This window comes from Neomonachus schauinslandi, chromosome 11, assembly GCF_002201575.2.
Source record: "Neomonachus schauinslandi chromosome 11, ASM220157v2, whole genome shotgun sequence".
Taxonomy (NCBI): Eukaryota; Metazoa; Chordata; class Mammalia; order Carnivora; family Phocidae; genus Neomonachus; species Neomonachus schauinslandi.
This window is the reverse complement of record NC_058413.1, coordinates 81,777,309-81,790,218: the sequence shown is the minus strand read 5'-3', so window position 1 is coordinate 81,790,218 and position 12,910 is coordinate 81,777,309. Positions and strand designations below refer to the sequence as shown.

General features: G+C 44.4%; 2 protein-coding genes across 3 annotated transcripts in view; one reads left to right on the top strand and one right to left on the bottom strand.

Moving 5' to 3' along the window:
• JAM3 (junctional adhesion molecule 3) overlaps window positions 1-5,457 on the top strand; it is a 103,865-nt gene extending 98,408 nt beyond the window's left edge. Inside the window, 3 exon segments of the mRNA XM_021696406.2 lie at window positions 4,198-4,327; window positions 4,560-4,614; window positions 4,925-5,457. Of these exon segments, the coding sequence (XP_021552081.1) occupies window positions 4,198-4,327; window positions 4,560-4,614; window positions 4,925-4,960 (221 nt within the window). The 3' untranslated portion in view covers window positions 4,961-5,457.
• A 3,262-nt stretch (window positions 5,458-8,719) lies between these two features.
• NCAPD3 (non-SMC condensin II complex subunit D3) overlaps window positions 8,720-12,910 on the bottom strand; it is a 62,696-nt gene continuing 58,505 nt past the window's right edge. The window contains exons 33-35 of one of the 2 annotated variants that reach the window (XM_021696237.2): window positions 9,298-9,372; window positions 9,159-9,219; window positions 8,720-9,068 (exon numbers count right to left, since the gene is read on the bottom strand). In XM_021696237.2, the coding sequence (XP_021551912.1) occupies window positions 8,960-9,068; window positions 9,159-9,219; window positions 9,298-9,372 (245 nt within the window). In that variant the 3' untranslated portion in view covers window positions 8,720-8,959. The remainder of the gene's footprint in view (window positions 9,069-9,158; window positions 9,220-9,297; window positions 9,373-12,910) is intronic. The other variant, XM_044919319.1, reaches the window with a different exon arrangement.

Here is a 12,910-nt window from a genome sequence, read left to right as displayed (position 1 = left end):
CCTGAGCCGAAGGCAGTCGCTTAACCAACTGAGCCACCCAGGCGCCCTTTATTTTTTTTTTTTTTAAAGATTTTATTTATTTGAGAGAGAGAGAATGAGAGACAGAGAGCACGAGAGGGAAGAGGGCAGAGGGGGAAGCAGACCCCCTGCTGAGCAGGGAGCCCGATGTGGGACTCGATCCTGGGACTCCAGGATCATGACCTGAGCCGAAGGCAGTCGCTTAACCAACTGAGCCACCCAGGCGCCCGCTAAGCCCCTTTTAATACAGGATTAAGTATAACGGCATTTGAACTCTGGCGGTCTCAGTACTTTTTTTTTTTAATTTTTTTATTGTTAGGTTAATCCCCACACATTACATCATTAGTTTTTGATGTAGTGTTCCATGATTCATTGTTTGTGCATAACACCCAGTGCTCCATGCAGAACGTGCCCTCCTCAATACTCATCACCAGGCTAACCCATCCTCCCACCCCCCTCCCCTCTAGAACCCTCAGTTTGTTTTTCAGAGTCCATCGTCTCTCAGGGTTCGTCTACCCCTCCGATATCCCCCCCTTCATTCTTCCCTTCCTGCTACCTTTTTTTTTTTTTTTCTTAACATATATTGCATTATTTGTTTCAGAGGTACAAATCTGAGATTCAACAGTCTTGCACAATTCACAGCGCTCACCATAGCACATACCCTCCCCAGTGTCTATCACCCAGTCACCCCCTCCCTCCCACCCCACCCCCCACTCCAGCAACCCTCAGTTTGTTTCCTGCAATTAAGAATTCCTCATATCAGTGAGGTCATATGATACATGTCTTTCTCTGTTTGACTTATTTCAATAAGCTCAGCATAATACCCTCCAGTTCCATCCACGTCATTGCAAATGGCAAGATCTCATTCCTTTTGATGGCTGCATAATTTTCCATTGTATATATATACCACATCTTCTTTATCCATTCATCTGTCGATGGACATCTTGGCTCTTTCCACAGTTTGGCTATTGTGGACATTGCTGCTATAAACATCAGGGTGCACGTACCCTTTCGGATCCCTACTTTTGTATCTTTGGGATAAATACCCAGTAGTATAAATACCCAGTAGTGCAATTGCTGGATCATATGGTAGCTCTATTTTCAACTTTTTGAGGAACCTCCATACTGTTTTCCAGAGTGGCTGCACCAGCTTGCATTCCCACCAACAGTGTAGGAGGGTTCCCCTTTCTTCGCATCCCCGCCAACATGTCATTTCCTGACTTGTTAATTTTAGCCATTCTGACCGGTGTGAGGTGGTATCTCATTGAGGTTTTGATTTGGATTTCCCTGATGCCGAGCAATGTAGAGCACTTTTTCATGTGTCTGTTGGCCATTTGGATGTCTTCTTTGGAGAAGTGTCTGTTCATGTCTTCTGCCCATTTCTTGATTGGATTCTTTGTTTTTTGGGTGTTGAGTTTGATAAGTTCTTTATAGATTTTGGATACTAGCCCTTTATCTGATATGTCATTTGCAAATATCTTCTCCCATTCTGTCGGTTGTCTTTTGGTTTTGTTGACTGTTTCCTTTGCTTTGCAAAAGCTTTTTATCTTGATGAAGTCCCAATAGTTCATTTTTGCCCTTGCTTCCCTTGCCTTTGGCGATGTTTCTAGGAAGAAGTTGCTGCGGCTGAGGTCAAAGAGGTTGCTGCCTGTGTTCTCCTTTAGGATTTTGATGGACTCCTGTCTCACATTGAGGTCTCTCAACCATTTGGAGTCTATTTTTGTGTGTGGTGTAAGGAAATGGTCCAGTTTCATTCTTCTGCATGTGGCTGTCCAATTTTCCCAACACCATTTGTTGAAGAGACTGTCTTTTTTCCATTGGACATTCTTTCCTGCTTTGTCAAAGATGAGTTGACCATAAAGTTGAGGGTCCATTTCTGGGCTCTCTACTCTGTTCCATTGATCTATGTGTCTGTTTTTGTGCCAGTACCATACTGTCTTGATGATGACAGCTTTGTAATAGAGCTGGAAGTCCGGAATTGTGATGCCGCCGGCTTTGCTTTTCTTTTTCAACATTCCTCTGGCTATGCGGGGTCTTCTCTAGTTCCATACAAATTTTAGGATTATTTGTTCCCTTTCTTTGAAAAAAGTGGATGGTATTTTGATGGGGATTGCATTGAATGTGTAGATTGCTCTAGGTAGCATTGACATCTTCACAATATTTGTTCTTCCCATCCATGAGCATGGAACGTTTTTCCATTTCTTTGTGTCTTCCTCAATTTCTTTCATGAGTATTTTATAGTTTTCTGAGTACAGATCCTTTGCCTCTTTGGTTAGATTTATTCCTAGGTATCTTACGGTTTGGGGTGCAATTGTAAATGGGATCGACTCCTTAATTTCTCTTTCTTCTGTCTTGTTGGTGGTGTATAGGAATGCCACTGACTTCTGTGCATTGATTTTATATCCTGCCACTTGACTGAATTCCTGTATGAGTTCTAGCAGTTTTGGGGTGGAGTCTTTTGGGTTTTCCACATAAAGTATCATATCATCTGCAAAGAGTGAGAGTTTGACTTCTTCTTTGCCAATTCAGATGCCTTTTATTTCTTTTTGTTGTCTGATTGCTGTGGCTAGGGCTTCTAGTACTGTGTTGAATAGCAGTGGTGATAGTGGACATCCCTGCCATGTTCCTGACTTAGAGGGAAAGCTCTCAGTTTTTCCCCATTGAGAATGATATTCACTGTACGTTTTTCATAGATGGCTTTTATGATACTGAGGTATGTACCCTCTATGCCTATACTCTGAAGAGTTTTGATCAAGAAAGGATGCTGTACTTTGTCAAATGCTTTTTCTGCATCTATTGAGAGGATCATATGATTCTTGTTCTTTCTTTTGTTAATGTATTGTATCACGTTGATTGATTTGCAGATGTTGAACCAACCTTGCAGCCCAGGGATAAATCCCACTTGGTCGTGGTGAATAATCCTTTTAATGTACTGTTGGATCCTATTGGCTAGTATTTTGGTGAGAATTTTTGCATCCATGTTCATCAGGGATATTGGTCTGTAATTCTCCTTTTGATGGGGTCTTTGGTTTTGGAATCAAGGTAATGCTGGCCTCATAAAACGAGTTTGGAAGTTTTCCTTCCATTTCTATTTTTTGGAACAGTTTCAGAAGAATAGGTATTAATTCTTCTTGAAATGTTTGATAGAATTCCCCTGGGAAGCCAATCTGGCCCTGGGCTTTTGTTTGTTGGGAAATTTTTGATGACTGCTTCAATTTCCTTAGTGGTTATAGATCTGTTCAGGTTTTCTATTTCTTCCTGGTTCAGTTTTGGTAGTTGATCCATCTCTGGGAATGCATCCATTTCTTCCAGGTTATCTAATTTGCTGGCATAGAGTTGCTCCTAATATGTTCTTCTAATTGTTTGTATATCTTTGGTGTTGGTTGTGATCTCTCCTCTTTCATTCATGATTTTGTTGATTTGGGTCATTTCTCTTTTCTTTTGGATAAGTCTGGCCAGGGGTTTATCAATCTTGTGAATTCTTTCAAAGAACCAGCTCCTAGTTTCGTTGATCTGTTCTACTGTTCTTTTAGTTTCTATTTCATTGATTTCTGCTCTGATCTTTATTATTTCTCTTCTCCTGCTGGGTTTCGGCTTTATTTGCTGTTCTTTCTCCAGCTCCTTTAGGTGTAGGGTTAGGTTGTGTACTTGAGACCTTTCTTGTTTCTTGAGAAAGGCTGGTATTGCTATATACTTTCCTCTTAGGACTGCCTTTGCTGCATCCCAAAAATTTTGAATAGTTGTGTTTTCATTTTCATTGGTTTCCATGTATTTTTTTAATTCTTCTTTAATTTCCTGGTTGACCCATTCATTCTTTAGTAGGATGCTCTTTAGCCTCCATGTATTTGAGTTCTTTCCGACTTTCCTCTTGTGATTGAGTTCTAGTTTCAAAGCATTGTGGTCTGAAAATAGGCAGGGAATGATCCCAATCTTTTGGTACTGGTTGTGGAGGTCTCAGTACTTTTTACAAGTGAGAGCAGGGGTCTGGGGTCTTGAATGTTCTGGGCTAGAAAGAGTTGAAGTGGTCTCACTCTGCTCTTTCTGGCTGGGGTAGGCATGAGAGGGCAGAGCGGGGAAGTGGAAGGATGCAGGATTAGGAAGGAGGCACAATGGGCTCAGGGGCTTTTATAAGACCAGATAGTGTGTATTCTCTCTTCCCTCAATTGCTCTTTTCTCCAGATGACCTGAACATCGGTGGCATTATTGGGGGGATCCTGGTGGTCCTTGCTGTTCTGGCCCTGATCACCGTGGGCATCTGCTGCGCATACAGACGGGGTTACTTCATCAATAATAAACAGAATGGCGAAAGGTGAGCCTGTCTTCTGTCTTAAGTCTTAACTTCTGTCTTAAGTCTTCTGTCTTCACTTAACTCTTAACTTCATCAATAATAAACAGAATGGGGAAAGGTGAGGCTGTCTTCTGTCTTAAGTCTTAACTTCTGTCTTAAGTCTTCTGTCTTCTGTCTTAAACAAAATCAAAGTTTAAGTTGGCATTACATGAAAAATCAGTAGTCACTGAAGGCATCTCTCCTCCTTTTTCAGTTACAAGAGTCCGGGGAAGACAGATGGAGTGAACTATATCAGGACAGACGAGGAGGTAAGGAAAGGAGTGAGGCAACAGAGCAGACATCCTTTAGGAAACCTAGAAATTGAGGTGTTTCCAGCAGAAAAAATGACATTCCTCCTTGGAAACCCTCCCAGTGCAATGTTTGTACACACTCCTGGCGTGCACAGTTTGCAGGCTCTAATAGATGATACTTTTGAAGAATGGTTTCATTTGATTTGTTTTGCCTTAAGTTTCTTCTTCAGGGAAACGGGGCCTAGCCCTGGCTTGCACTCTTCCTCTCCTGCTCGGGCCCTGGGGTCAGTAGAGGATGGCCGTGTCTAACCCTGTGTTGGCCTTGCAGGGCGACTTCAGACACAAGTCATCATTTGTGATCTGAAATCTGATGGTGTGGCTGAGGGAGCACATGCAAATACCTCTACCAGAAACTCCTATCAAGAGCAGCCCGGGAGCCAAGTGCACTTGGACAGAGCTAGACACTTGCGCAAAAGCTTTTTGTTTTGGCCAAAGTTGACCGCTACTCCTTTCTTACTTTTTAACAAGCCACATGAATAAAAGAATTTCCCTCGAGATGGGCGTAGTCATCACAAGGAGAAAAAAAACAAAGCTGCATTTCACTGAGGCTGATTCCCAGTCTGTTTCTGGCCTGGCTCCCGCCTGAATGTTAGGGTGATCAGGAAGCTCTTGGCCACAGAGGCTGGGCTGGGCACTGTAGGCCAGTGAAGCCAGTTTATTCGCCACTCACCTCCGTCAGCCAGGGTCAGTCCTGTGTGGGGGGGCCACCAGGCAGCCATGTAGCACCGGTAATGCAGGGCTTTGGGAGCACGACCCACTGCGACACCCTGCAGCTGCAGAGTTTGAACCAGGGAATCCAGAAAAGAGGTGTTTTATGCGATGATCTTGTTTCACAGCTGCCCCCAGCCAGCACTGCAGATTCTTCTTGAAGGTTCTGTTCATCAGTATTTTAGTGTCCATCTTGGAAAATCTGTTTGGATCAGAATTTTATGAAAACAGCCCAAATCAGGAAGGTAAATTGCTTGTTGGAAGAAGGGATCTTCTTAACTGTAGGAGCCCTGCTTGTCCATGGGGGGTGGGGGGTGGCCAGTATTTACATAAAACCTTCATCTTAGGTGAAATCTGAAATGGTACTGAAATAATGTTCTGCTTTTCTATGGGTGTTTATTTTATAAAATTTTACATTCTAAATTTTTGCTAAAGATGTATTTTGGTTATTGAAAAGAAAATTTCTATTTAAATTGTAAATATGTTGTCATACAGTGTTAAATACCTATTTTTTTAAAAAATTTCAACTTAAGGTAGGAGTTCCAAGCTACTAGTGTTAAATTGGAAAATGCCAATAATTAAAGAGTATTTTAACCCCCAAAATCCTCTCAAGGAAGCTTACTGGAACATTCTTTTTTTTTCCACCTAAGTTTCCGCATTTTTCACAGGAGAAACCTTGTCTATACATCCGATCATTGTTACTTAGGAAACCTTTAAAAAAAATCCAGTTGAATAATGTCAAAATCTATTTGCAACTCTCCAAAAGAAACATAAGGAGCTCTAAGGTTAGCTTTGAACGGCCTCTTCCTAGATCACTCAGACTACCTATGCCCAGAGACCACCCAGAAGTGCTTGGATGTCCCTGTGAAACCACGTTCGCCAACCCCCGGGCTCGAGTCCTGTGCCCCACTCGAAGGCCATAGTGGCTACTAACTTCAAAGGCTAGCCAGCGCGTGCACTGCCATCTTTATTGGCCTGACAGAGGCTTTGTGTGCTGATGAGCTTTATAGTGTTGGACAGTTGTAAGGTGGACACTTCAAGAAGGGTGGGTGTCTTCCCTGTGGTATCCCAGCCTTCGGCTCCCCTGTGGCAGAGCTCTTTTTCGTTGTGGATGGCTCATGAAACAAAGTAGCTGTTGTTTGGTTTTAAAATTCATTTTACTTATTTGTGTAGTTCATCAGACTGTCCAGGGCCAAAGGCAGTTCTGAAAACTACAATAATGTTTTTAAGAAAATGAATTCCACTTTTCCTCTTTGCCATGAAGAAAGCACGGAGACACCACAGGTCGTGTCTCACTTCACAGTAAACCCATTATGTGGTGGCGGCGAGGCCAGCCCTTTGAAGAACATCAGGTAGTGCAGCCAGGGTGGAGAGTCTGATGGCAAGGAAAGCGAAATGCCTGAATCAAGGGCAGTTTTCTGATTTTGATTTTAAAGTCTTTATCTACCCAAGACACTGCTGCTCACTGGGTGTGGGACATTAGAAACATCATTCAAAAGCCTTTGTTCTTCAAGAGCAGATGTTCTTCGCCTCAGATACATTGCTGTGTTAAACTCATGATGTGAAGCGGTTTGAAGAGGGAGCTTCTCAGAGGAGCGCCTCCAGTTCCATTGTGTGCTTCAAGGATGGTTTTTATGTAGAAGGATGTAGTCATCTTGGGATTAAACTTCCAGTGTCTTAATTTTTTATACTTTGAGGGTTTTTTTTAATTGAATACTTGAGACTTATGTTGACTTTTCTTTTTTATGTTCTGTGAATACTCTGCCACAGGGTATTTGGCAGAAGCAGTGGGCAACTCTTCATAATTGCTTAATGGTACCCATCTTCTTTTGCGTTTGTGTCTTGAATGCTTAGACTTAAGATATCCCTTCATCTTCACCCCCTCTTGGTAGAAAGGGATAGTGTCCCCGTTCTGTAATTGTTGGGGAGCAACACCCTAGCTGCCATCTTGGTTGTCCTAGTGATAGGACAGCCCCGACTCCCTTCTTATGACCGTAACACCACCTAGCCTTGTGCCATGTGAACTGGGGCTGACAGAAGTGAGTATGGAGGCTGGAAAGTTGTTGCCGTAGACAGAAAAGGAGTATTCATATGTTTTTAAGATGTGAATGTGACTGAAGACTCGAAGCCTCTGCAAGGCTATCGTGGCCTCTGGTGTAGCTGTGCTGTACATAGACGTTGCAGACTTGTACTAACACACCTGTAAGTTGGTATTTGTTAAACCTCATTTATAAAAGCTTTTAAAAAATCCACTTTGCCTCGTTTTTTCTCTTCCTTATGTACTCTTACGTTGAGTTTACCTCGTTTTCCTAGCATTTTGGTAGGCAAGTACACTTAAAATGGCACGATCCCAGGTTTAAAGAGAGACTGCCATCAATTACCATCTGCTTGATTTGGAGATAAGTGTCTTTACTCAAGAGCCGCTTTGTGACTCTCTCTGCCAATGAATGACCTGTCCACGTGTGTCACTGTTCATGTATGGGAGAACTGCAGAACAGAGCACAGTGACATCCTACCCCTCTAATCCAACTACCACATTTATACTAAAAACATATCAACACAGTAACCCTGTACTTCTGCTTCTGTAGTGCTGGGTTAAAATGTGAACTGACTGAATTTCTTCCTGGTCACTCTTGGACAAAACATGAATGCACACGTGATTAAGGTTACCTAATGGCATCAGCAAAAGACACCAAAGCACCCCCCCCATCCCCGTGGGAGCAGTCTTTGTGGACTGTTAACACAAACCAGCGTTAGTGCATGCCGCACATAGACGAACTTTCAGGCACAGGCCCGCGTTTACGTATGAAGAGGACAGAAGGACATGTGCTGTTAGGAGGCAGACAGCTTCTGTCCGGGACAGAGGCACAGGAACAGATGAGCTGAGCCTTAAAGACAAAGGGAGTCATTTTTTTTTTCCTAAAAGGAAAGTTGGGTTTTATTATTCTTTTTCTTTAACAACAGACATTTATTTCTCACAGTTCTTGAGTCTGGGAGGGTTTTATTATTCTTAAACAAACACTTAATGTAAATTAAAAAGCCCTGTTCTAAAAGTAGAAATATTCTATTGAATACCAGAAGGCTGTATTTATGCTTAACCTTTATTATTCCATTTTAGAAAGCTGTACACTTTAAAACCTGCAATTTATAAATAAGAATAAAAAAAATAATTACAATCAAAATTTCATCATTAGATACAGGAAACTATTGTCCTGTAGGGAATTCCGACCCAGATAACAGAGGATTCATTTATATAAAAGAAAGCTGATCCGTTGTGTTCCTTAAAGACCAGAGTATGCTTTATCAGAATGAATGGAGTAAAGTTAGAATATTAAATAGCTATGGCATTTCTCTATTATATTACAATTTTTTCTTTTTTTTTTTTAACCACATATTGCATAAAGAGAAATGTAAAATGTTGTTCACCACACAGGTGAACAGTCAGAGTGCCACAGTCATAAGAAAAAACTCTGGTATCACACAGTTAAAAGCCTCCTCCTCCCTGGGGGTAAGGAAGGTGGACTCTGTCTTTCCACAGGCAGGAGACAATATGTCCTTAGAGCTCTTGCTTCCCAGACACTCCCGAACGACGGTTTTAGTTGGCTGTTTTCAGGGGGGTCTTTCGGAGTGACCTCCTGCTGGGGGCTGGGTTATCTTTATTTCTGGCTGGGGACTTCACATTCCACTGCTGAGGCTGTGGAGGCCTAGGGAAAGGAAACAGACAGTCATTCTGGAACTAAAGATAAAACCCTGACAAAAACATTTACCTCAAAAGGAACTCTTGGTAAACTTACGGTTTATCAGGAAGCGATAAACATAAAATGTCATTTCCTTGACACTGGGCTTCAATTTTCTCTGAAAGGGAGTTAGACACAAATTCAGATTTCCCAGAACTCAGAAGTACCTAATGCATCTGACAGGAAAGGAACTTGCCTTTGGTTGAAGAAGGTGTCCGTGGGGTGCCTATGTAGCTGACTCCTGCTCCAAATGTGACATCATTGATGGTCCCTGGGTAAATTTGGGGACAACGACAGCATTAACGAAAAGCCAGTAGGAAGCAGACCTACATAAAGTCACCCGAGCAAGGTCAGGTGGAGCTTCCACTACAGTTTTACTCAGTCACTTGTATCACTTCCTAAGCACCATCAAATCCAATCCAGGGGCCCTCTCAGGCCTCAGTGTGACCTTCGTGCGGGACTCAATGAAGTTGGAGACTGTCCTCCTGGACACTCATCCCATCCGTAGTCTCCTGGCTCCCTCCTCTGACCACTCCCTCACATGGCTTTGTGGTCCCCTGCACTCCCACTGGCCACTGCCCCTGGCTTCTCACCCACCGCACATCTCCGGTTACTGCCAACACACCAGTGACCCCCCAACTCCGGCCTCTCTCCCAAGTCCTGTGTCTCCTACTATGCTGCACTCCCTGAAGACACCTGGCCACCTCGTTACCCCCGCTCCTCAGCACGTTCCTTCCGAACCTCAGTCTTATCAATGGACTGTCCCAGTTGGGACTGTGAGGCATGAGAGGCTCCTTCTCCATGAACCTAATCACTAAGCGGTTACATTCGCCTTCCTCCTAGCTCCTCCTTCTGCCGCTTCCTCTCCTTCTCTCACCCGATGTGCGCTCCTCTCCCCCTGACTTAGCACAGTGCTCTCCACCCAGGGCCACCTCTTCTTTCAGTTCGCCCCTAGGAGGCAGGGAGCAGAGGGTAGGAACAGACTCGAATCACACTTGAATTCTGGCTTGCGGTCTTACCAGCTGTGTGAACTACTCTAAAAACCTCAAGTTTCTTTATCTCCAAAATGGGACACAGATGTACCCGCCTCAATGGAGTTGTAGGGATTCAATGAGATTATTTATGTTAAGTCCTTAACACAGGACTTGGTACAAGGTAAGTGCTGAATAAAGGTTAACAACTATTGTAATTTCTTAGCTCTTATTCCCTGCGTCACTAGAATTAAGTCTAAAATGTGGTGAGGTGGCCGCTCTGCTTCGGGTCCCGCCGGCTCAGTGTCTGAGCTGGACAGAACCACCTTTGTGCGAGCCGGCCCCCAGCTGCCTTTCGGAACCCGGGTGCTGCATTCACACGCTGCCGGCCGCCGTATCCGGTCACCGACCTCTTGCGGGCCCTCGTCTGGGCACGCAATTCTGCTGCCTGGAGCGCCTCCCTCATCCGACCACCATGCCGGTCCTTTGAGACCTGGGTGGCGATGCCTCTCCCAGGGCCTTGCTCCCTACTTTGTGTCCTGTACCTCTCTGCATGAGCTGTCACCACACTTGTCAGGAACAGAACAAGGCTCCATAGCTGGCTGCTGACTGTCCGTCAGAGCCCACAAGCCTCCCAAGAACATGTGTGATGTAAACTTTCTCCCCTGCACTGTAGCCTTCTTAGGAGTACCGATTAGATCTTTCCAGTCTGTTTTAAAGTCCACAGTGCATCTGTAGTACTATGTGCCCGTGAACGACTTAAGGAGAAGGAGCCTCTCATGCCTCACAGTCCCAACTGAGACCAGCATCTTCATCGTGCTCCCACTCAATAGCTCAGTTGTGCCTATTCCTGTTTCTGGGAGGTGTCTCCTCGTGCTGCAGTTCAAACTCCCCTTCCCTACGTACACACTCCTTTTCCAGTTTGGAAGCCTGAGCACATCCAGGTTATAGGTCTCCAACCTCGGCGAAGGCCACTATGCGGTGGCTCTCAGATCCCCTGTGCGCTTTGTAAGCGCTTACAACCAAAGGCAGGAGCATCTCTGCTGCCTTGACTGACAGCAGTAAGAGGGACTTGCTGAACCCTGCACGGATTTCCAGTTAAGATCTAGCTCTGAAAAGGACTCATTTCCATTTAGCAAAGCCACTTTGCTCCTGCTGAATACCACCAGTGTGCCCGAACAGTGGAGCTGCCTAGCATTTGTCCTCCTGCCTTTGTACAGCTGAGACCACTTCCTGACAGTCACCCCACCTAAGAGTTGTCAACAGAATGTGTATCTACAAACCACAGAGAAAACAGAACTGAGTGTTTTTACATGATCTGATAATTCTCCCAGGAAGCAGAGCTAATAGGAGACCCTTCTTCAAGCATTCCTTCCTGGTTCAGAATAAGGAAAGATGGCCACGAATTTTATATTCAAGAGCCTAAAGAGAGAAAAAGCACTCTGTTGACCTGGGGACACCCGAGGGTCTTATTTTCAGTGCAAAGATGACTCCGTGCATGCAAATCCAAGCAGTATTAATGCAGCACGCCAGGCTCCACTGCTGAGGAACTTAGGCTGCTAGGAAACCAAAGACTGAAATCAGGGACTCCTGGGGATGAGCAAAACTAAAATGAGATGCATTCCCCCCCGTTTCTGCAGCATATGGTTCCTAATGCCAAAATAGAAGCACTCGGTTCCTCTGAACCAGAAACAAAGAACATACAGAAAATTTGTCTGTTTCAGAGGTTGAATTTTTCACATATATAACATTACACCTGTTCAATATACAAAACCCCAAATTACTGCTTTAATGACAAAGCAGTCACGATTCAGTTGTCATCTAAGGAGATGTGGGTTCGGAGTTCTGTTCATCCGTTAATATTATTCCCTTAAAAGGAGGACTTGATGGAAATTCTCTATAACCCGGTAAACACTCTAACAGATCATAGCATCACAGGTCATAGAACTGCCCAGCAACTAGCCAGAACACACTAGGTGCTCAATAAGTTTGTACTGACTGAACACACAACTAAATGAATGCCTTGCTCCTGCGTTGCACCATTACCAAAGAGAAGAACACCTTAACATGTTCTCATCTTGCAGTCACACCCAAGAGCAGCACTGCGAGAACAAAGGCTGTAGAAGGACACAGGTACTGCAATTGGGAGACCTGGCTTCAGGTCCCAGCTCTGCCATTCGTCCCATCGCTTAACTCACTAACCTGTTTCGCTCCTCCCATGTTCCGGGCACTGTGGCAGGCCCAGTGGGTACAGTAAAGAGTAAAACAGCTTACAAACTAACTGCAAGGACAGATGAGGCAGAACAGCTGACCCTGAACAATGTGGGAGTTCAGTCGAAAATCTGTATATAACTTTTCACTCCCCCCAAAGTTAACTACCAGTAGCCTACTGTTGACCAGAAGGAAGCCTTACCAGTAATATCAACAGTCGACTAACACATATTTTGTATGTTATATGCATCGCATACTGTATTCTTACAATAAAGTAAGCTGGAGAACAGGAAATGCTATTAAGACAATCACAAATGCTATTAAGACAATTTATGGTGCTGCACTGTAAACAATCTGCACACAAGTGGACCCGTGCAGTTCAAACCCCTGCTGTTCGAGAGTCCGCTGTGTGTGGAGGTGTGGCGAGTACTGCTGAGGAGGTCAGAGTGCTAGGAGGGGGGCACCTCATCTCGTCTGAAGGGTCAGGGAGGGCTGCTGCTGGAGGGTGAAGCAGTGGCCACCGGGAAACGGGAAGTTCTAGGTGAGGACGTGGCACATGAACGCCCCGCGCCAGGCAAGAGGGGGTGTATGCAGGACCCCGAGACCCCAGCCCGGGGCTGGCGGGCA